This window comes from Pollicipes pollicipes, unplaced genomic scaffold (genome assembly GCF_011947565.3).
Source record: "Pollicipes pollicipes isolate AB1234 unplaced genomic scaffold, Ppol_2.1 Scaffold_1342;HRSCAF=1570_pilon_pilon_pilon, whole genome shotgun sequence".
NCBI lineage: Eukaryota > Metazoa > Arthropoda > Thecostraca > Pollicipedomorpha > Pollicipedidae > Pollicipes > Pollicipes pollicipes.
Window position 1 is genome coordinate 12,209 of NW_023595921.1, and position 20,906 is coordinate 33,114.

Sequence of the window (20,906 nt, forward strand, 5' to 3'; positions counted from 1 at the left end):
AACTTAGCTTAACTTAATTTAACTTGACTTAACCTAGCCTAGCCTAACTTAACGTAACGTAATGTAACGTCACCTAATCTAACCTAACGTAACGTAACGCAACCTAACGTAACCTAACCTAACCTAACGTGACCTAACCTAACCTAACCTAACCTAACCTAAACTAACCTAGCCTAACCTAGCCTCCCGACTCTATCCCCTTCAACCCAGTGTTCCATTGGCGCCCATGTTCCATGCCATATATATGTGACGTATTTAGAAGTGTTGTTTAGCCGCCAGTTCTCACTTTGCTTTTCGTTCCAGACGTCATATTTGCCCCCCTCACGTCGACCAATCTATGAACAGTACGGAAGACTGCTTGGATACGCAAGAAGCATATTTCATTGCATTCTTGTTACCTTTGCCCCGTGCATCTTTATGGTTCTTGATGCGCAGTTATGTTGGGACCACGCGTAGCAATGACGCCCGGTCGCGTTTGCTGTGTGGTTGCGGCGCTCGGATGTTCGCTATCGTAATTATTTGATTGCCAAGGTAAGGTTATATATGTACCTGTTATACGATTATTTACCATATGTTCTGCCTTAAAAGCGGCGATTGATGCACAATGCTGATTTTTAGCATTATGTACCAAGGTATACCATGGCCCGTTTTTTTCGCACGATGCCTCTTAAAATTTAGTGATGTTTGTTTTTCTTCATCCACCAGTATTTGCCAACACCAGGAGCGTGGGTCGGGGTAAGAGGGTAGGGTAGGTGTGACAGTGGGTGGGGGGAGGGAGGGAAAGAGCCAGAGAGCTCAGCCGAAAGCGTGGTCGGCTTCCACAGCTGCATAGGTTGGTTCCCGACTGGCATTTCGACTTGTAGGTGCTTACATAATCACTGTAGTGGCTAGCGCTCCGAAGTGCTGCGCGTAAAGGCGCGCCGCGCGACATTTAAAATGTTCCATATTTGTATGAGGTTTAAACTGAGATGGCCATGTTATAGAGCATTCGGTGCAGCTCACAGTACTGCTGTTCGTAAGGCCTAATTCCTTCTAGTTTCTGAGCTACACGGCGCGGAAGATGTACAGACTTTTGGGGAAACTATTGCAAGGGCCCTCAGATATCCATGACACCATAAAAGCGTCATTCAAATCCTGCTATCGCATTGATCCTGTGGTGATCCAGGCCAAGAAGAATATAATAATATAGTCGGATATTTCCAATTTCCAGATATAACGGTCCTCAACAGGCTCTCAATGTTGTGCAAGATGCGATTCGGTAATCAATGACGCATTCGGTGATCAATGGTGCCTGCATCCCTATCTTCAAATATGGAACACTCTGTTTAAAATGCGAGAAGTCGGGCGCGTGGGAGTCGAAATCGCGGAATGATTTGGATTTTTTACTTGAGCCCACTCTGAATTAATGGGAGGGAAACGTGTTAAGACTCCACATGCCTTTAAATTTGCCTTCAGGTTGATTTTGATCCTAGAAAACACCCCCACCGTCCCCCTCCCCCCCCATCCCTGCCATCCCACACCCACCCCCGCCCCCAGTCCACCCCGATGCCCCTATGTGGAAAGCCTGAACGATCTCAAACAAACATCATTGATACAAATGGTTGGTTGTGTGAGCCTCGAACTTGCGTAAGCATAAGTGCTTTATAACTCACACGGTGCGCTGAATCAGAGAAACTGTTCTGTCTGATCAGGCTGTTGCGATGGTTGATAAAATATGGTATGAAGCGTGAGTGGTACCCAAACCGCAGTGAGCACAATTGTTTCAAGGTGTATAGACAACTCTGAACGTGCCCATTTGAAAAGCGTATTGCTTATAGTCATCACCGGTTCTATGCGAAAATTGCGGATGAATGGCTGGTGACAAGACCAGAGGCGCAACTTTTCGGTTGTTTTTCACATCATTACAGAGCCAGGCCATGTTCTCATTATTGATACACTTATTGCAGCGGCCCGCGGAAGTCCGATCCTCGAGCAATGTAATCTTGTTTTACCATTGACCACACTAGGTATATAAGCCCAAGAGCTAGCTTTACAAAAATCTGCACACTATATATCTATAATTGGTAGCTGAATACGCACATCTTCTAATTTGTCACCAAGTCTTGCAATTCATGACCGTCATCTCCATCCACTGACTCTGGGCAGGGACATAACAACCCCTGGAGTGGAACGTGCAGCTAAGCTAGATTTAGAGGATACATCATTGTCAGAAAAATATACAGAATTGACGCTCCAAGACAACGAGAGCACTTAGTGAACCTAACACCACCCTAGACCATATCCTGCTGTTCACATTTTGAATCAAATGTAGCGTGAGTTGTTGACACATTACTTTTCTATAACTACTTTCCACTAAAAACTGACTGGTCACGTTTGTCACAAAGAGATGAACTTGCTGCACATGAATTCATGATATTGTGTAATAGGTATGATAGTGAGAACACTGGTTACAGCTGAGCAATCAGATACAAAATATTGTAGTATTGACCCAAACTTAGACTTTTAAGTGTTGTCATACTGAAATCGTCGCTGAGATGATTAACCTGCTGCCTGCCGTAATAAAACTGTTAGTACTGTGTCCTGAATAACCTCGTAGTTTTAGCATAAGATGGGTCATGAATTTCATCGATGCCCTATCCTTCTGTGCAACTTCAAAATGCATGCAAAATGTGCCTCCTGATTTTGAAAGGACCTCGTCACGAAAAAAAAGTCGCCGGATGTGTCCCATTTTCAAATGAAGGCATGTTTTCTTTTTTTATTGTTATCTTGTGTAACTGGAACAGAAGCCAGAAGCTACTACGAGATTAATTCTGTCTGAATGTTGTGTTAAATAAACTGAAGAAATCATGTGTTAAACAACTGCAGAATCTAGACCGCTGAAGCTCCTCATTTGAAATAATCCGGTGGACCTTTTATAAAACGGCATTACTCGGAAGTTTTGTCCGAATTTTGATCTGGCTTTGACAGATATTAAGGACCGCGCGAATGTACATTTTGGATAGAAGCAAGGCAACGATTTGTATTACCATGGCCCAGCTATGTTTGGCTGGAAATGTTAACATTTGGTCAAAATCGAATAGTGGAAAATGTTATTGAACGTGGTCTTGAACATGCAAACTCGAAAATCTCACTAACAAAACCTCGACACCAGGCGTTGCAGCCTCCATATGTCTCGCAGCGTCGGCCCCGTGGTTAACACTAAGCCGTGGCCAACGGGTGGACGAAAATGATGGCGCATTGAAAAGAAGTACCTATTAGTGCTTTAGGAAATCAAATCGTATATTTAGAAGATGTTCCGGGCGTATCTTTTACTTGTGCGATTTTTAGATAGATGACAATCACGGATTGGCATGTAGAGCACCATGAGTGATGCTGGAATCTAGTGGTGGAACTAGAAGAGTGAAGTGTAGTCTCTATATTAGGTGTTGCGGGTCTAAAACTGTTTGTTGTTTGCTTCCCTATTCAATGTTTAAAAAACAGACGTTTTCAGGCAAACATGGGATGACCTAGGTCGCTTTTCAGATCATTTTGACCCACTCTTGTCGGCACTAATGAGCCCCTTACTTTTTCTATGCGATGGGTTCCCTTGAGTGGAACGCCGCAGTGCACACTTTTGTACCCGATCGAGGGCTTATGGGCGATTTCGTCTCACCGCGGGGCGTCTCCCGGCTGCCATTTGGCGACACAGGGATGGGGTCCGCTGTTCGACTTGGAGGCCGGTAGAGGGATACATCATATCACATTGGTCCCTTCCTGACGCGGGAAACCCTCCGACCCGCGCAGTTCGCCCCGGATCGATGCCGGAACCCTCATTGACGCAACACAATCCCTGATCGCCGCAAGTGGTTCAATGATTGTGCTTAACTCCAGTTCGGTTTAACGGCCCCACGCGAGAATGAGGTTGGAGAGCCCGCCGTTCGGTACTGGAGGCCGTAACTGTCACAGGACCCTTTTGTTGTGTTGTGAATGTGAACTCTCATCATTACTTTTTATGCTTCTTTTCATTGTCAGAGAGCCCCGAGCGACGCAAGATGTCCTCTGATATTCGGGGTTCCGTCCCCGTCGCTCTTCAGAAGATGTTCCCTGGCCGACTTAAGGCCCTTTGTTGACACAGGACACCTTGTTAAGCACTGCAAGCCCCTGGCCGATACAGGATCCCCGCATTGTCTCAGGGGGCCCTACCAATGTAAACAGCGGTCTAGTCTAGTCCATGCATGGGAAATGAGCTCCGACCGACGCGGGGTCGACTGTTCAAAGTTGGTGATCTCTGCTTGAAAAGAAGAAAGGTCTGTCTAAAGGTCTCCACTCGGTGGAAGAAGGCCTGTAACTGACGTTTAAGATCACAGCCCTACGGTTCTTAATGTGACCTTCAGCCACCTTTTCGGACCCTTCAGTCGTCCAATCGGGCCCTTGACCTTTGGTGTCGAGAGACGCTTTGGCACCTCGAAGGACCCCGCAAGCACGGCTCCTAACGACTCGGGCCACTGGCTGACACAGGATCCCCTGTTGGGCACTGTTGGACCCTAACTGACCCTCTCATGGTTTCAGTGACCCCGATTGGTGCAAATCGCAGGTCTGGCCTCGCTCATGCGTGGGAAGTGGATCCCCAGGGCCCAGGCCGACACGAAACCGACTGTTCGATGTCATTGGTCCCTGATCGAAACAGAGGCTCGCACTGTCCCAGGGTCCCAATCGATGCAGGAGGTCCTTTGACGAACATTTGAGTTCACGGCCTTATGGGCGGCGGGGGGGGGGGGGGCCCTAATGTGACCTAAGGCCAGTCCTTCGGGCTCTTCAGCCTTGCAATCAGGCTCTCGATCTATGGTCCCGAGTGGCCCTTTGGTCCTTCTTCGGACCTAAAAAAGCTTGTTACCGACTCGAGGTCACGGCCTACACAGGACCCCCTGTTAGGCATTGTGGGACCTGACCGACACAGGGGTCCGACCATTGGTCCATGGACCCAGGCCAATGCATGTCGAGGCCCCGGTCTTGCTCCTGCTTGGGAAATGTATCCCAAGGTTTCAGACTAACGGGGAGCCAACTGGTCGGTGTTGGTGGTCTGTGGCCATCACAGATGCATGCATTGCCTCAGGGGTCCTCAAATGGCGCAAGAGGCCCTCTGACTGATATTTAAAGGATGGCAAACTTACGGACCGTGATTCTTTAAATGGCGCGCAGGAAGTCATTCGTGCCATTTGGTCTTACCGTCGAGCCCTTGATCTTCGATTTCGGTGGGTCCTCACGACTCTTCAGGCTTCCTCTAACTTTCGGTGCGAAAGGTTTTCCGTCAGTCGCCTCTTCATGGCTGGAATTTTCTCTCAAGGGAGTGGGTACGGACGTTGGCGTGACAGGGGTATGGGGCTCCGGACTCATTTTTCAAGTTACAATGCGCGGTTCATATCCTTATCTATATCATATCCTTCATATGCTTATCATATGCTTATCATATCCTTATCATATACTTATCATATCCTTATCATATCCATATCCATATCTAGTATTCTAAGGGAACGATCTTAGAGGAAGGTGAAAATTCACATCTTGAAACTTTTTTCCTCGATTCACAAATAAACATGGTCTGTGATGCGCTGCAAACAATAACTTGTTTTTCAATGATAATATTGAGAAACCAATTGAACTAAACGGAGAAGAGACGCCAAAAAAATGTTTTACGCAGGGGTCATTGCGATAGAATGGTTGAGGCATAGCCGTGAGAAATTCGTGATGTTTGTCACATGCATTGTGCGTAGTTGCCAGTTTGAACGAGCAGGATTCGACGGATCAGTGGTGTTGTAAAAGCTAGTTTAAACAATGGGCCAAACCATTCAGGGCTACGTAAGGTTTTGAGTGCATTTGCGGAGGACATTATGCATATAGATAAGACATTACGGTGAACCTCATTCCTCGTGGAATAACCAGGAGAAAGGAGATATAGATGTATTTGTATTTCGTCTGCTTGACTATGCAAACGTTATGGGTAGTAAATTCGAAGTTGCCTTGCCGATCTCGTTTGATTTTTAGCTGTTCTTTTTGGCACTAGTCATTAGCCTCTTCCCTTTTCTCCCCTCCCACTTCACATACTCCCACATCCCACCTCCCACTCTCACATCAACATACCTGGTGCGAAGGTGGTGCAAGCTCAATTTCTCTGCTGAGTTAGGTGCCTCCTATAAGCGTTGACAAAATATGGCCCATTGTGTCTCGTCCGCAGGTGGTGGGCCGCACCATTCTAAAAGAAATCGCCTTCCTTCGTGGATAAGGTGAACAAGGTGGCCCGTATTTGGCGCACGTTTGCACAAGAGACATGCGGCCATTCACTCTTGCGTACTCATAGCACTTGTTTTCGATTTATTTTACCCGATATATGCAGATGTAACGGGAATAAGACGCTGAAAACTAACACCGAGCGGGCGTACCGCACTCCGGTTACTCTATCATTTGTAGAGGGAGCCAAGAGTTCGAAACGAGAAACAAATGGCAGGATTTCTTTCGCGCTGACCGAATCATCCGTGGAATGGCCAGTAAGCCGTCAGCTTCACAACAGTTTATTGCTGCACCTTAACTCTTTTCATAGCGTTAGCGCTGTGCTTTACGACTCATTGCTGGGATGTAAAGCGGCCGTCACAGAACGGGACACCACTATTCAATAACCGCGAAACAAGCACATTGCAAAACAACAAGCATCGTGACCGAACATACGCGAGCGGCCGTGACATCCCTGTACTTGTACAGCGGGACAAAGGTATGTCACAGTGGATAGCGACGATAACGGTGTACTGCTGCGACGCAGATCCACTGCGACAAGACCTATGAGTACCCGCGGGAGTCGCTGAACGCCTTGGCCGACATGGGTCTGCTGGGTGCGATCGTCCCGAAAGAGCTGGGCGGACTTGGGGAGAATCACGTGTGCACCGCCATGGTGGTCGAGACCCTGGCCCGCTACGGCTGCCCCAGCACCGCCATGGTCTACAGTGAGTACTGTCGGCAGCACCGCCATGGTCTACAGTGAGTACTGTCGGTAGCACCGCCATGGTCTAAAGTGAGTACTGTCGGTAGCACCGCCATGGTCTAAAGTGAGTAATCGGTAGCACCGCCATGGTCTAAAGTGAGTAGTCGGTAGCACCGCCTTGGTCTACAGTGAACAATGTCCGTAGCACCGCCATGACCTACAGGGAGTACGTTTGCCAGCACCGTCATGGGCTCTACTGTCTAATTCTGCCATCAGCCTCGTGGTGTACTTTAACCAATGTCACTAGCATCGTCAAAGCTGACAGGGAGTATCGATAGCACCTTCATGGCTTATAGTAAGCACCTTTGCCAGCAGCGCCATTGTCTACAGTGATTTCGGCGATTGTTTATGCCATAGTTTACTGGAGTTGAGCCATGTCTTGGGCAAAAATGAACTTTAGTAAAACGTCTTTGTTAACCCCAATTTACATTATGTGCTGTACTGTTCATCCACATGTTCCCGTATTATTGTGGCCTGTAATAATAAACACTGTTTTGAAAGCTATCGGTAGTTTTACCTGGCTATTTAATTACCCTTCGTTGCGCAGTTATTTTTATCCCCATGACCTGTTTTAGCGCAAGCATCCTTGAACCGTGAGTACCCTGTGTTATTGTATCCTCGCTTTGGGATTATATCACATTCCCTGCCAAGGCATGGTTCACAGTGAGTACATTGCTGGCATTGATTCAGAATGCTTATTTTGCTGTCAGTGCGCTGCTGTGGTCTAATATTGCGCACAAATCTTAGCCCAGTTTAAAAGCCTCAAGCCTGGTCAGTAATAAGATTGAGTATTGCTATCATTTGTTCAGAATAGCCCACCATATGTTGGCTGGCTGTCAAAACTTGCCACGACCTGTCCTCTTTCGTCAACGTATTGCATTCTATTATGGTACATTATGACATCTGTCCAGCCACGGCGCGTCACAGCTGTGTTATCCAGCCATGTCCATTGCATGTACTGAATTGACTGAGTGATCCGGCAGCGATCGGTGCACGCCTTGTCATGGGTGACACGTCTTGTTTGGCCTTCAGCTATGCACGTGGCTGCCGTGTCGACCCTGCTCTTCCGCTACCACAACAATCCAACGATCCAGGACGTGCTGCACCGCCTGGACAAGGACAGGCTGGTGGGGACGTTGTCCTTCAGTGACCCGGCTACCGGTGAGTGACATCTAACAGTGGCATGTCGCACTGCGTTGAGGCGCGTAGAATAGTTTGTTGTGTAACCGGAGGACGATTTTCGGCGGTCGTTCCGCAGCGAACGGCCGTAAAGCATGGCGTTGGGATATGCAGGAAAGGGCACCAACATTTGGATATATTTATAGCCGTATTAGTTGTATATACGGGAAGATGGGACATACATTTTACCTTTTATGGATGCTCAAATGAAGTGTTTCAGATCTGAATATCTTGAAGCCAACATCAGCTATCATGGTACAAGCTCTCGCACAATTGTTAGACACATTTAAGAAGAAAAACTGCACTAGATAACACAATTTCTCTGTTTAGTAACTATGCTTCTCAGTACGTCATTGATTGCGTCACTGTACCTTACACATGTGCACCAGCATTTTGGGGGAATTCATAGGCGCGCTAATTGCATGCTGGGAGTGAGGGGTCATGTATTTACTTTCTAAAAACGTTAACAAGGACCATATTATGAATATAGAGGGCTCGCTTAAAAGTTGGCTTGCCTAATCGACACCCGTTTTCGGGCTTCTAAAGATAAAGGACCATGGTGAAACGGCAGTGCTGCCATGGCCAGCCTCAAGCCCGGGGAATTGCTGACATACGTTTCGACCAAAATCTGCCACCTACACATCGAACGCCGTTGACGGTCAAAGGTGACCTCCAACCAAACCGGTCACATGTTTATGGCTCTAGCTCGTTATGCGTGTTTGGCGTGATCACTAATAACGTTTCACCTAGGTTATCACCGTGCCCATCTCTCATTATGCCAGACTCGGGCACGACAGCCGGACATTAGCCGACTGAAAACCTAGAGAGCAAACAAACCAAGATGGCGGGCGTTGCGGCGTAATCGTGTTCTGCGGTATCGCGTCGCTGTACCGTTCACAGTAGCATCCTGGACGCCAGAGATATTGCCAGCATCAGCCTGCCTCAAAGCATCTCAAGATCTGCTCTTAGCTCGGGGATAAACTGTTTTCTACGAGTGTTTCTTACGTTGTAGGATTTTGAAGAGTTTCGGTTTCGACACTGACCGAATGGAAGAGCAGCACCACCGGTCGACGGGGATAATGGAAAGTGACTTAACGTGTGATAGATCCGCTCTTTGTATGCACCTCCAAATGCAGTGCTCAATTTAAAAAGTATACTGGCGTATTATGGACTGGCATTTCGTATCACGCTGGGAGATAGGACGCCGTAGAACATCCTACCTGTGTATGCAATGACGTTTGGATGCTGTTAACCGGACAAGGAACTCTTTGTGCAAGGGTTGTTTTCTTCCGATGATGCATATTTTGTTTCGTCAAAAAACTTTTAAATCGTGTTCCTGATCTGCAACAATTATTGATTGCAGAGGCTTTCATGTAACCTTAAACCCTCGCTGGGCTAGCTGGTGGATGGGTTTCCCCCAAGCGGTGTTTCTGACGGAAGGGAGAACCATCCAATATTTTCCAATAATTTTGTCTTAGCTGATAATGCTTTCATTGCTTATGTTCGCAAACAAGTGGCTCGGGGTCATGTCATGTTGGGGTGTAACGCCATTTCGGAATGTTTGCACAAAACTTCCGTCACGAAATATGGTTTGTTTAGTTTGTTGCTGTTTGTTGGCAATAAATGATGCATCTATTAACGAAATCGGAGCGGAATGAGATTCTTCTGTACACGATTTCTCTAGGAAGGTCGGGGTCTTTTGATGGCTATATGAAACTATCATTGGTGTATGGCAACCCAGCCTTAGATCGTCTTAGACGCCTTGGGGCACTGTGTCACATCCAGAACTGGATTCTGTTTTTTCTCAAATATCATCGTTCAATGCTTTGGGAGGGTTTATTGCTAGGGCTTTATGCTCGCCAGCATTAAGGTTGGCCTGGCCTGTGTGTAGTTGAGAAGATCTGGTCATCGTTTAATTCGTTAGATGCCAGGCCTCACCGTTGTTTGTATCACGGTTCTAGTTCAGCTTGGTGCCAGATGGCGAGACACGCCTGTTGCTGACGTCTGTCAATGACGCAAAACACTCTGCTTTTCTTGGTTACGGTCAACATTTGCTACTTTGCCAAGTTAAACATTCGCAGGGTTTTCCCATGCTTCACCGAGTACCACAGCTCCCGCCGGGATAGGTTATCCCGAGATATCTGCAGTGACGAACATTTTAGCAACTTGATCTGGACAAAAACAAGCATTGGGCTCCTCTTTTTTAGCGTTATGAGCGTGCAGTTCTTGTGCTGAAAAGAAATGCTCTTCAGTATACCAGAAGGTATTAGTTAGACTGATTGGGTAATGATGCCATCACCGTCCGTGAAGGTGCTGGGGTTTACTATTGAAAGTACCCATTGTGGGAGATGCACATGCCCCATATTTTGAAAAGGGCAACTCTATCCTCTTCTGCTTGTGTAACATTTGTCATCGCTCTACGCCCGAGGTTCGTAAACTTTCCATCCAGTCCGATGCTTCCTCCCTCTTCTGTACTGCCTCTCTGTCTGGCATGGCGCTGCAGCGTGTCGCCTAAACAGAGTGCAAGGCGTGATGAACTTTGGCGCCAGGATTGCCACCGAAGGTCGCTGGCGTGATTCGATGGCGGCGGCTGTTCAAGCGCCGGGCTGGCGCGCTGCTCGTGACTTTGTCACCCAGCCTTGCTGTATCCAGGGCCCTTAACGACTCGGGGGCTCCGGGTGCCATTCGGTCACTGTTCACCCCACGTACCGCTGTATGCGAGCGTGCCACCCGGACGGCACGGCGGGCGCCCTTGCTCTGCCAGCTCTCCGCTTGTCGGTGGCACGTGGGGTCGCGGTGGTACGCCGATCATCACTGCCTCTCGCAACCACAATGAGTTTGGTACCAGGTTGGAGGATTTAGACGGTCGCGTTGTGTAATCATTGCTTGCTCGCCGTTGTGTCACGTGTGTTGGCGACATAGATTCAGATTTTTTTACAGAGTGGTGGGAATGAATGGTTGATAACGTGCGAATGTGCTTGCGTTGTCATGTATTACTATTGCATTCATACTACTATTGTAAGCGTATGGAATCAAACAGCAAGCTGCCTGTTTGAATGATTCCTGAATACAATTAACTTACCTAAACAGAATGAACTGAAAACAGAACGTATTGGTTATCATGCAAACATTGATTATATTGTCCAAGCTCAAAACACAAAGTCTTGAGTGAAAACACAGCGTTTTTTTACAGAATCTTCAATCTCTTTGCTTAATGGCAACCTTTCATCAACAGTTCCTGGTAAATTAGAGATCAGTTAATGCCAGCAAAAACTTCCATTTCGCATTAGTTTGGCAACTATTTGAACCGGTGATGTCCGCACGTTGCTCGCGATAGAAAGACTGCCTATCTAATCATTAATATATCGAGAAAAGACGTCCCGGACCAGACACCAGGGAAACATGACGTCCTATACAGGCCACCGAGGAGACCGGGCTCCACGAGATCGACTGGACGTCACGAAAGTACACCATGCAAACCACGCATCACGAGCCAGAACCCAAGCAACCCAGACTTCACAAGCCGAATACCAGTGAGACCGGAAGTCCCGAGCGGACACTTCTGAGACTAGGCATCACAAACCAGACACAAAAAACAAACTTCGGAAGCCAAGCACCAAGGAGACAGTCGAAAAGCTTGGAACATGGGAAGGAGCATGTCGGAGGAAGCACGGCAACGCGTTCTGCAAGAGACTAAATGTGTCGAGCACAAAGCACTGATGGGTTTGCACTAACCAAGACACTGCTGGAAAAAGGAAGCAGACCCACGTCAAGTTGGTAGTCTGTTTCCATCCATGATGCTGTACAAACTACTTTACATGCCCTCCGCGATTCTTGGGCACCTATTGGGCATAGCTCTGAGCGAAATGTTTCCTCCGTGCCAAACGGCAATATTTCGTTCCCATCGAAATCCAAGTGTTGCCCCAGGATCCATGCCCCAGAATCCAACGTGCCCAGGACCAAGTTCCCCCTGTCGTCTTAATGTTATCGGCCGGACGTCTTTTGTGACCTGTGGCACCCTCGCGTGCCCCAGGCGGCCACTTCTGGTTCCCGCTGTCGTCTAAGTGTCGTCAGCTCGACGAGAACCATGTGAAGCTGCTCAAGTACGGCTCGTGGGCCACCTCGGCCGGGTTTGCTGACTGGTACGCCATCCAGACAGTCAGCCCCGGTGCCAAGCCTGGCAACTTCGCAGACCTCTCCTGCTTCCTGGTTATGAAAGTGAGCACAGGCATGTTTGGGCTTATATTGCGACTCATATGATTTTGGAATGCTTTCGGTTTACTTGTCCTTACCAGTACTGCGTATGAATTCGATTCCGATGGTAAAGGTGATGGAACAGATCTTATACTTTCGGTAGTGGTTTTCAGAAAAGCAAGATGTGCCTGAGAATATCAGTGATCATAAAGCAGACTAGAAACAACCTCAACGAACCTCATCGCTTTTACTCAAAGCAAACGCATTCCATACAGCTTATAAAACAGTAATATATAAGCATACACACAACTGTATTTTACAGCCATTTAACGTGCATGGTTATTGTTCGAGAACAGATCACACAGCAACACAGCGCTTTAGTAATTTACCGCCTAAGAGACGAATCAATCTCGAAATATGTTACCTCTATGTCGCACACGTGTTGGTGTGAAGTGCTCCACAGCCTTGCTCGTTGTATATTACCTATTATAACCGACATAACCCATGGGCGTGGGGCCGTTGCAGGACGAGGTGCGAGCCAATGCCAACGAATGGCTTTCCCTGGGTTTGCACGGAAACCAGTCGGGACCGCTGATTTGCGAGGGAGTCCTGCCTAACGACAGGAGAATCGGACCCATCGGTAAGTCACGTGCGGCGTCGTTAGAGCGGGAGATCACGCCTAGATGTCGGTGACAAGGGTCTTTGTGGGTGCTGATGATTGGATGATGTGCTAGAACACGCAGTGATATAGCACGCTCGTTTCAGCTGAGGTGTCATCGGATGTCCTGGTTATGACGTCATTGGGAAACATCAACTGTCTGTCCGGTGGCATGCAAGGCCATTCAGAGTGCGTCATTTGTTTGCATTTCCATGAAAAGTGTGTAGGTGATTGAACCGAGAAAAGGGTGTGTTACACTACAATTGCTACCACTGGTGTTTAGAGCTATTGACATTAAAACATGTAGCTACGTCGTTATGCTCATTAAACTGCATGGCTATCTCACCAGCTTTTTATCTACGTCTGTAGGGCCATCACAGAGCTAACCCTGAACGAAAAATGTCTCGACTGCACTGAATTACTGCAAAAGCGATGTCAAGTACTGCAACATGTTAAGGAAACATCTATCATTTGCTGCACTGTGCTTCAGGTGATGGCGCGCGAGCAAATGATGAGTGCGTGGATCCGTTCTTCCTACTGCTCTCTTCGGCCTGCTGGAACGGTATCTCTATGGCTTGCATCGACCTGGTAAAGAAGCACGTCACCAGGAAGACCCACGGCGACGTGGGCATGCGCGTGTGCGACTACCCGACCATCCAGGTCAGTGTTGGGGTAGGAAGGCGCACTGGGTTGTCCAGTGGTCTGAAGGGGATTCAGTGTTCTGGTGCTCCTTCCTTACCTTTACACAATGGGGTACAGTATGATCATGTGGGTTGCGCCATGTGTACAGTTTAGTTCACTCCTCACCGCATGCATGCATGGTCATAGTGTGACTGTTCTTTCCAAGGCTCCTCCACAGCAAACTGTGTCCGCCCCCACCAGGACTACTTCGGCGAATGCGTATGCGACACGAACGCGACGCGGCTGATGAACGCGTCGCTCGCCATGGGCATGGACCAAGTGACTGACGACAACAGCTGGGAAAAGCACAGCGACATCACGTACATGCCGAGGTCAGTGAGGCCCGGGGAACTTAGACATCACGGGTTGGAAAACTGGGGTAGGGCTCACGTGGGTATGGCTACCACAACTGATAAGAACGTGTAGCATCAGCAGGATGCCTTTTTCGGATGTTGTGGTCGAATCTTTTATGAGCCCTGACAATGAGAGCTGGACACGAAAAAAGTGGGTAATAGCTTCTCTAAAGCAAATGTGTCGCGTTGTTTTCTTCAATATTTGTTCCAGCAATTCTCGTACCTGTCCGTGTGTTGCGTCTGCACCGGCTCGATGGTCGATGGGTTGGTCAGTGTAGTAGCTTTAGCTGACATTGCCGCCAGTTAAGGCACGTTTTGTAATGGTCTCAGTCGGCAGCGTAATTAAATGATGGTTAGCACACGCAAACATCAGATTTAGTGCTACTCGAGGACGGCTGTACCATGCCGAGGCATTACTCGCTGAACAAACTCATGGCTATATCCTACAGGCATAATTAGGGTACAACAGGCGTTTGCAGTCTTGCTTCGCTGCGCTTGATGTGGAAATTAAAATGGTTATGTTTTGTAGCTGAATTCACGTCTCTAGCTGCTCTAGGTGTCGACCTATGACGCAAAACGTGAACAACGTTGGTAAAGGCCAAATCCATCTTGTTGGTTCGTGCACTCGTGACACGGAACACGCGCATTGAAATTCATGTGACGTCATTATTTGTTCAAATCCCTATCAGTACATGCCACTACCGAGTGAGGGCGTGCGTTGGATGCCGAGACGTGGCAAAAAACGTGTAAACCCTTAGAAAGGAGCAAAACCCATTTTACGAGCTCTTGTGTGCTCGACACATGGCACATGCGACCACACACTTGCGAAAGGACACTTCGCGATAGCCCGTCCAATGACCTATCGCAGCATTCCAGCCCCCCGTCGTAACATGCCCTGGGTGCCGAGTTGTGGCCAAAAACCGGTAAGCCTGTCATAAATAACAAGTCTTATCATTTCGGCGTGTGTGGGGGTGACACGTGACCCATGCGCGTGCACTCCTGGGGACACACGACTGCCCGTTGACTACCGTATGAAAGCATACCAGGCCCGTGTCGATACGTGCCTTGGGTGCAAAAATATGGCCTAAAACGGAAAAACCGACGAAATCGGCAAAGTCCATCTTCACAGCCAGCGCGCGCATTACATGTGCAACATCATATGTTAAACACGTGATTTGCGGTTAGACTGCCTATCGAGGCATGCCTATCTAGAGTCACTTTGCTTGTTAGGCGCTGATATATCGCAAAAGCATGTAGACTCATTGAAAGTGGCAAAATGCACTTCCCAGCGCGTGTGCATCCATGACACGTGCCACGTGCGATCCATTCTCTCAACGGCCGATTGCACGCTACATTTATCAAAGCGTTGCACTCCCGATTCCCTCCAAATCCTGAGTGCCAAAATGTGGCACCAAACGTGGTCATCGCTGAAAGCAACAAAATCCACCTTGCCACCTCGTGTAGGCGCGACATGTGGCCGTGGGGCTGCACAGTCTGGCGTCGCATATTTTTCCCCATCGAAACGCGCCACTGTGTGTTCGTCTCCTGGGTGCCGAGATGTGCCACAAAACGTGTAGGCCAGTGGAAGAGAACGAAATGCATTTTTGTGTGCATGGAACATCATACATGCGACCTTACCAAGTTGCATAGCACATCTGGCCGTGCCATTGCCGGGCCGCTCCGTTCCGTCGTCGGAATCCAGTCACGTATGCAGTCGGCCGGTTGGCCTTGAACGTTCGGTTGGAGCTGCCGGGAGCCGGGGCAGCACCTTGTCGCGGCGTAAAAAGCTCCATGCGGCAGGTTTCCCAGGCTCGTTGGCGAGCCAATATTGTAAAAGCCATCAACAAAGGAGTAGTAAAGAGGAAGGACAGCTTGGCCAACATGGTGATTAAGACGCGCCCGGGTGTCCGGCTAGGTACCCTTCGTTCGGGGGGGGGGGGGGCTCAATTTGGCCCTCCTGAGATCTCGGGGAACTAAGAAAGCTAGAGACACCAAATTTGCAGGGTGTCTTGACCTGTACGAGAACTCACTCAGGTTCAAGTTTGAGCTTCCTAGGTCATAAGTTTCATTTCAAATAAGGTCAAACAACGGGAAATTCTAGGTTGGTCTCCGAACTGCCCCCAGAACCTAGGAAACTTTCTAAGCAAAAGGTCAAAAGTCCATTTGGGGTCAGTGACCTTGTTTGACCCTTTGAAGGTCATGGTGACCAAAATCATACAAGACTGCTCTGAGTTTTGCATTTGAATAAGCAACAAAGATTACGCTAGGCAGTATGTTCATAAAACAAAATGCCGACCCGACTCATCTTAGGTCAATGACATTTTCTGACCTCTAGGAAGCCAATGGACGATGTATAATGCGGTTCTTGCTGTCAATAAATTGGAAATGAGCACCACAAACTATATCCTACAGCAAGCTCCAGAATAATAAATCAGGTTGGTTGTGACCTTGGTACGATCTTCATACCTGACCTTAGGTCAACGTAATTTGCTCATCCGATATTTGTGTTGCCCAAGAAAGCATCTCAGAGATGTATGGCTTCGTAAAACACTCCGTTATTGTACCAGATTGGACGATTCCCCAGAATTTCCCTTCGCTGAAACCATGGCCTGACTGCCCTGCCATAGGTCATTGACCTTACAAGGTGCATCTAAATTGGTGATGTTAAACAATCGGCTATTGAATCTTCTACGGCTGTACAAAATTTGGCGAGGCTACGCCGCGCCGTCGGAAACCATTCTGGAAATTTCTGGAAACCATTCTGGAAACCATTCTGGAAAACCATTCGGGGGGTCAATTTGACCCCTCCCCCACCCGAGCGCGTGTTAAGTTTTGACACTTAATTCTTAACAGCTCTAGCCGTAGTGACTTGTATTCGACGCAAATATGTGAAAAGCCACCAGTTGCAGCATGTCTTGCAATTTGCAGCGCATCTGTTCGCAGTATGCATCGCAAAGAAACTCGCGATGCATGCTGAAGTTGTAGCTGCTGCAATTGTAAGCGTTGGGAAATCTAAGGTCTATCCTTAATATGCGATGGGCGCCGAGGTGTGACCCAAAACGTAAAACTGGTAAAAAAATGGTCAATTTCATCTTTTCAGCTCGTATACACGTGTCGCGCGCCCCGTGCCAGCGCAGATTTGCCAGCGTCCCATTCGATGATCTAACTCGCTGTGTGAATTTCATTTCGTTACGAGCCGCCGTTTTCGAGGTGCGGCTCCAGGAGTAGACTGTGTTGGGCCGTCGGTCGGCGGTCGTGGCATTGGCGTTGCCCGTGTTAAAGCTGTGAGGGTTTGTGCGGCCATTTATCGCTCACCACGTGCTGATTTTTGCGAAATGCAGAATTATGACTTGTACAGATGCACTTGGGCAGCAGTCACATATTTCACTGGCGGCTACCAGATATGCATGTCCTGTTCGCAGAACCAAGTTCCTGTCCTGGCTGTGGCAAATGAAGTTCTCCGCGGCCAAGAACGTGAACGTGGTAACCGATAAGATGCTGCATGCGGCAGGAGGCTCTGGGTACAAGGTGGACTTGGGTGAGCTTTATAGCCCGAAAGGGAAAGCATAGGGGTTCTGTTCCGATAGTTGGTTGAAGAAGATAACTAATATATGCTAACAATAAACACGAAGCTCTCCACGCAGGACTCATAATTACATGTTTTGAAACCTGTAATTGTGCAACTGGCAATTACGTCAAGGAGTCAGTCATCTACCCTAACCGCCATATTTAGCTCATTCATTGCACGTTTTGAAATATATTCAAATACGGTATGTCCCTGTGCGTCCCCCTTGTTTCAATGTCATGTGCACGTAGTGATATATTACGCTTGATATCAGCCCAGCTACGGGTACATAATGCTTTCAAGAAACACTGTCACGTTGTCTCACAACGCACGGGGTTAGGTCTCACCTGTGCTGACCCAATGCTGATCCCAATGTCAAGGGTCACACGCAATAAGCCACCTGCTCCATTCGTTATACGGCTTTGCGGAACTAGGCCTTCTAGATCTGCTTATATGTTGTTCGATTTGAGGATGGACATGCATCACATGCGCTGAGACACACAAAAGGGGGTGACGATATCGTAGCATGTTTATTCGCACCCGTGAAGTCGAAACAAATGTTTGGCTGATTTCAACTGAAGGAAAGACAACCGGACCGTCGTCTGAGGCCCTCACGATAAGGTGCGCTTCGCCCGCCTACAAATATCGATCAGCTGGCACCTTGGACTGAACGCCAAGGGCACACAACTCACATGAGCGTTGACAATGCTATGATGACCTGGCGGGGCCGGCACTCCTCAATGCTCATTGCATCCGCCGTGTCCACCTATAGAGTATTCTATAGAGTATAGAGTAGTGTCCACCTAGTAGCCCTCCTTACCGCCCGGCCAACTCTGGTGGCTGTGGCGACTTAGTTCCTCCGTTGGCCACCAGGTCTGGAGCGTCTGCTCAGAGACGGCAAGGCCGGGTGGGTGATGGGACCCAGCAACGAGGTGCTCAGACAGTTCGTCGGCAAAGCCGTGCTTATTGGTATGGACGCCGTGGACTACTGGTAAGTGAGCCGTATTTTTGCGATCGAACTTCACTAATCCTAGCTATAAAGTTTACATGCACCATCATTTTTGACTGCGGATAATATCACATGTAATGGCAGCGCCGTGGATCCCACGACACCATTGGCAGTTTCAAAGGAAGCATATTCATGATGCTTAACTACAGACGAGAATCCTTTGCTTTGCGCTGACAGGGAGCAGAATATCAACACGCGCGCAGTGCACCACGAACTCAAGAAGATGTCCCCCGAGCAGAAGGAGGCCATCGCCAAAGAGCTGATGGAGGACGTGCAGAATGGTCGCCTTTCGGCTGACAAGGTCGCCAGCATCGACGATGAGGACTTTGAGAACCCCTTCAGCACTGGGCCACCGCATTACGTCAACAAGGTCGGTCGGTTACCCTCGGGAACAGTAAGGTTGGAACACCGGCATCTTGGTATTTTTAGAAGGAGAAAATATTTGCAGTACGAAGAGTTGGTGTTCTCCCACCCCTCAAAATTTGCCCAAATCGAGTGTTTCACATTTTAAGACTTCGAAGCCAGCATTAGATCGGAAGAACCAAGCTCACTTATTACTGTTGATACACCTTTAATTGGCAACAAAGTGCTACTGACAATTTCTCTGTTTAGTACATATGCTCCCCGATACGTGATTGCTTGGTTACGTTACCGCATCTGGCAAAATATTGAATGAGATCCCGTTGACGGCCGTTATGTCTGGAAACTGTGCTCACGAACGCCAGATATAAATGGCTCGATCATTATGTTTTTTGCTTTGATGGCCACATGGCACATGGAATTGCAGAATTTCGATGGCGTGATTATGACGTGAATGTCAAGGTGACTTTGTATCGCTCCGCGTGAAAAGTTCTTCCTTGTTTCCGAGCATGTAGCTCGGAAACTACAAGGACTTATGGGGCAGAGCTGCGAACTGCACCACACTGTCTTCAAGATGACTTTTTCAGTTTAAAAAAAAACATGTAAATGTGGAACACTCCGTTTAAACGTGCTCAACCAAAATTGCATAGGAATAGCCGGTATAAGGCAAGCTATCGCAGCTCATGGGTACTTCACTATCCCAGCCTCTACTGAAGTACGTTGGCAGCATGCAACTCTACGGTGTATTTTCCTACTAGCCCATAGGGTTCACGTGTGGAAGGCTTGCTTTTCACGAAGCTTAAACTGAATTATATGACGACAGTGTTGATGAACCCAGCACCAAAAGAAAGACTGCTTGATTATTTTGTGCCAACCCATTGAGCATCTTTTGTCTGCAGATGCCAAAGTCTCACGGCCTGCCGGCAGCTAAGTTTTCAGTTAGGGCGCGCCGTGAATTTTCCAATTTTCGATCTATTCTCAATGGGTTGGGTAGCTTAGTTGGTGACGGGTCAGATCCATGATCAAATGACCGTGCGTTCAAGGTCAGGGCGTTTTATAATGTGTTTGCGAACTTCCCATGAAATATGTTGAACTAATGCTAACAAGAAATGAATGCTGTCGATGTTATGAAATGTAAAAATTCCTTGTTTTTTTGCATGAAGTCGGGGCTTACCATTCGAAAATGAATTATATGTGCAATCACGGTTTAAGCATCTACGCCACGTTACGTTGAGCTACCGGGCGCTTAATGTTTAGGATAGAGTACAATTTTAGTCTACAAAACGCATCTCGTGTATTTCTAGTTTTAGGCTCCAAATGATGCACAGACCTCGTTCCATCCGGCATCTGTCACCCTGTTGCTATCCCATACTAACAGCGAGTTTCATGTGATCAAAACGGCTCTGCACATGCCATTCAATTTCGCCATTCTTTAGAGTTGGCGTTTTCAGGATATAGCTTTCTTGCCCATAGAAACATGAAAAACATAATAAGCTAGGCATGATATATTGTTTTTTTTTCTGTTGGAAAACCTTTGGAACTACCAGACGCTGACGCTGAATGGCCGCGAGTGCACGCCCGGCCTGAGTCCGGACAGCTACACCAAGATGACGCTCCAGAAGCGTTCACCCATCGGCGACAACATGGAGCAGTTTGACTTCGCGTACCCCAGCAAGGACAAGCACAGCGGCTGCCTGCCTGGGCAGTATGTCAAGGCACGTCTCGTCCAATGGGTCCTTCCATTGAGAAACTGGTAGTGTTGTGAGACCATCTGATCACGCGAACTGAGTCCCGCAAAGTATGTTTATCAAATAACGTGAAGTATTGTAGACCCCCGGGACGATGAGGATGGAATAAATATGAAACCAGCAATTCGAAGACGCTTGTTTGCATTGTTA

General features: G+C 48.0%; 1 protein-coding gene across 1 annotated transcript; it reads left to right on the top strand.

The window, feature by feature from the left end:
• The first annotated feature begins 5,717 nt into the window (after window positions 1-5,717).
• Window positions 5,718-20,765, top strand: LOC119093657 (putative acyl-CoA dehydrogenase fadE25). Its single transcript, XM_037216685.1, has 10 exons — window positions 5,718-6,971; window positions 8,042-8,170; window positions 12,222-12,406; window positions 12,908-13,022; window positions 13,531-13,700; window positions 13,923-14,053; window positions 17,497-17,612; window positions 18,513-18,630; window positions 18,826-19,018; window positions 20,556-20,765. The coding sequence occupies exons 1-10, from the start codon at window positions 6,848-6,850 to the stop codon at window positions 20,763-20,765; spliced, it is 1,491 nt and encodes a 496-aa protein (XP_037072580.1). The 5' UTR covers window positions 5,718-6,847.
• The last annotated feature ends 141 nt before the right edge of the window (window positions 20,766-20,906 follow it).

Excerpts from the sequence above, each read along its gene's own strand:
- LOC119093657 (XM_037216685.1), top strand. The coding sequence starts at position 6,848 with ATGGGTCTGCTGGGTGCGATCGTCCCGAAAGAGCTGGGCGGACTTGGG. Across the intron at positions 6,972-8,041 it reads CAGCACCGCCATGGTCTACA|CTATGCACGTGGCTGCCGTG; the intron begins GTGAGTACTGTC and ends TTTGGCCTTCAG. Across the intron at positions 19,019-20,555 it reads CACCGCATTACGTCAACAAG|ACGCTGACGCTGAATGGCCG; the intron begins GTCGGTCGGTTA and ends TGGAACTACCAG.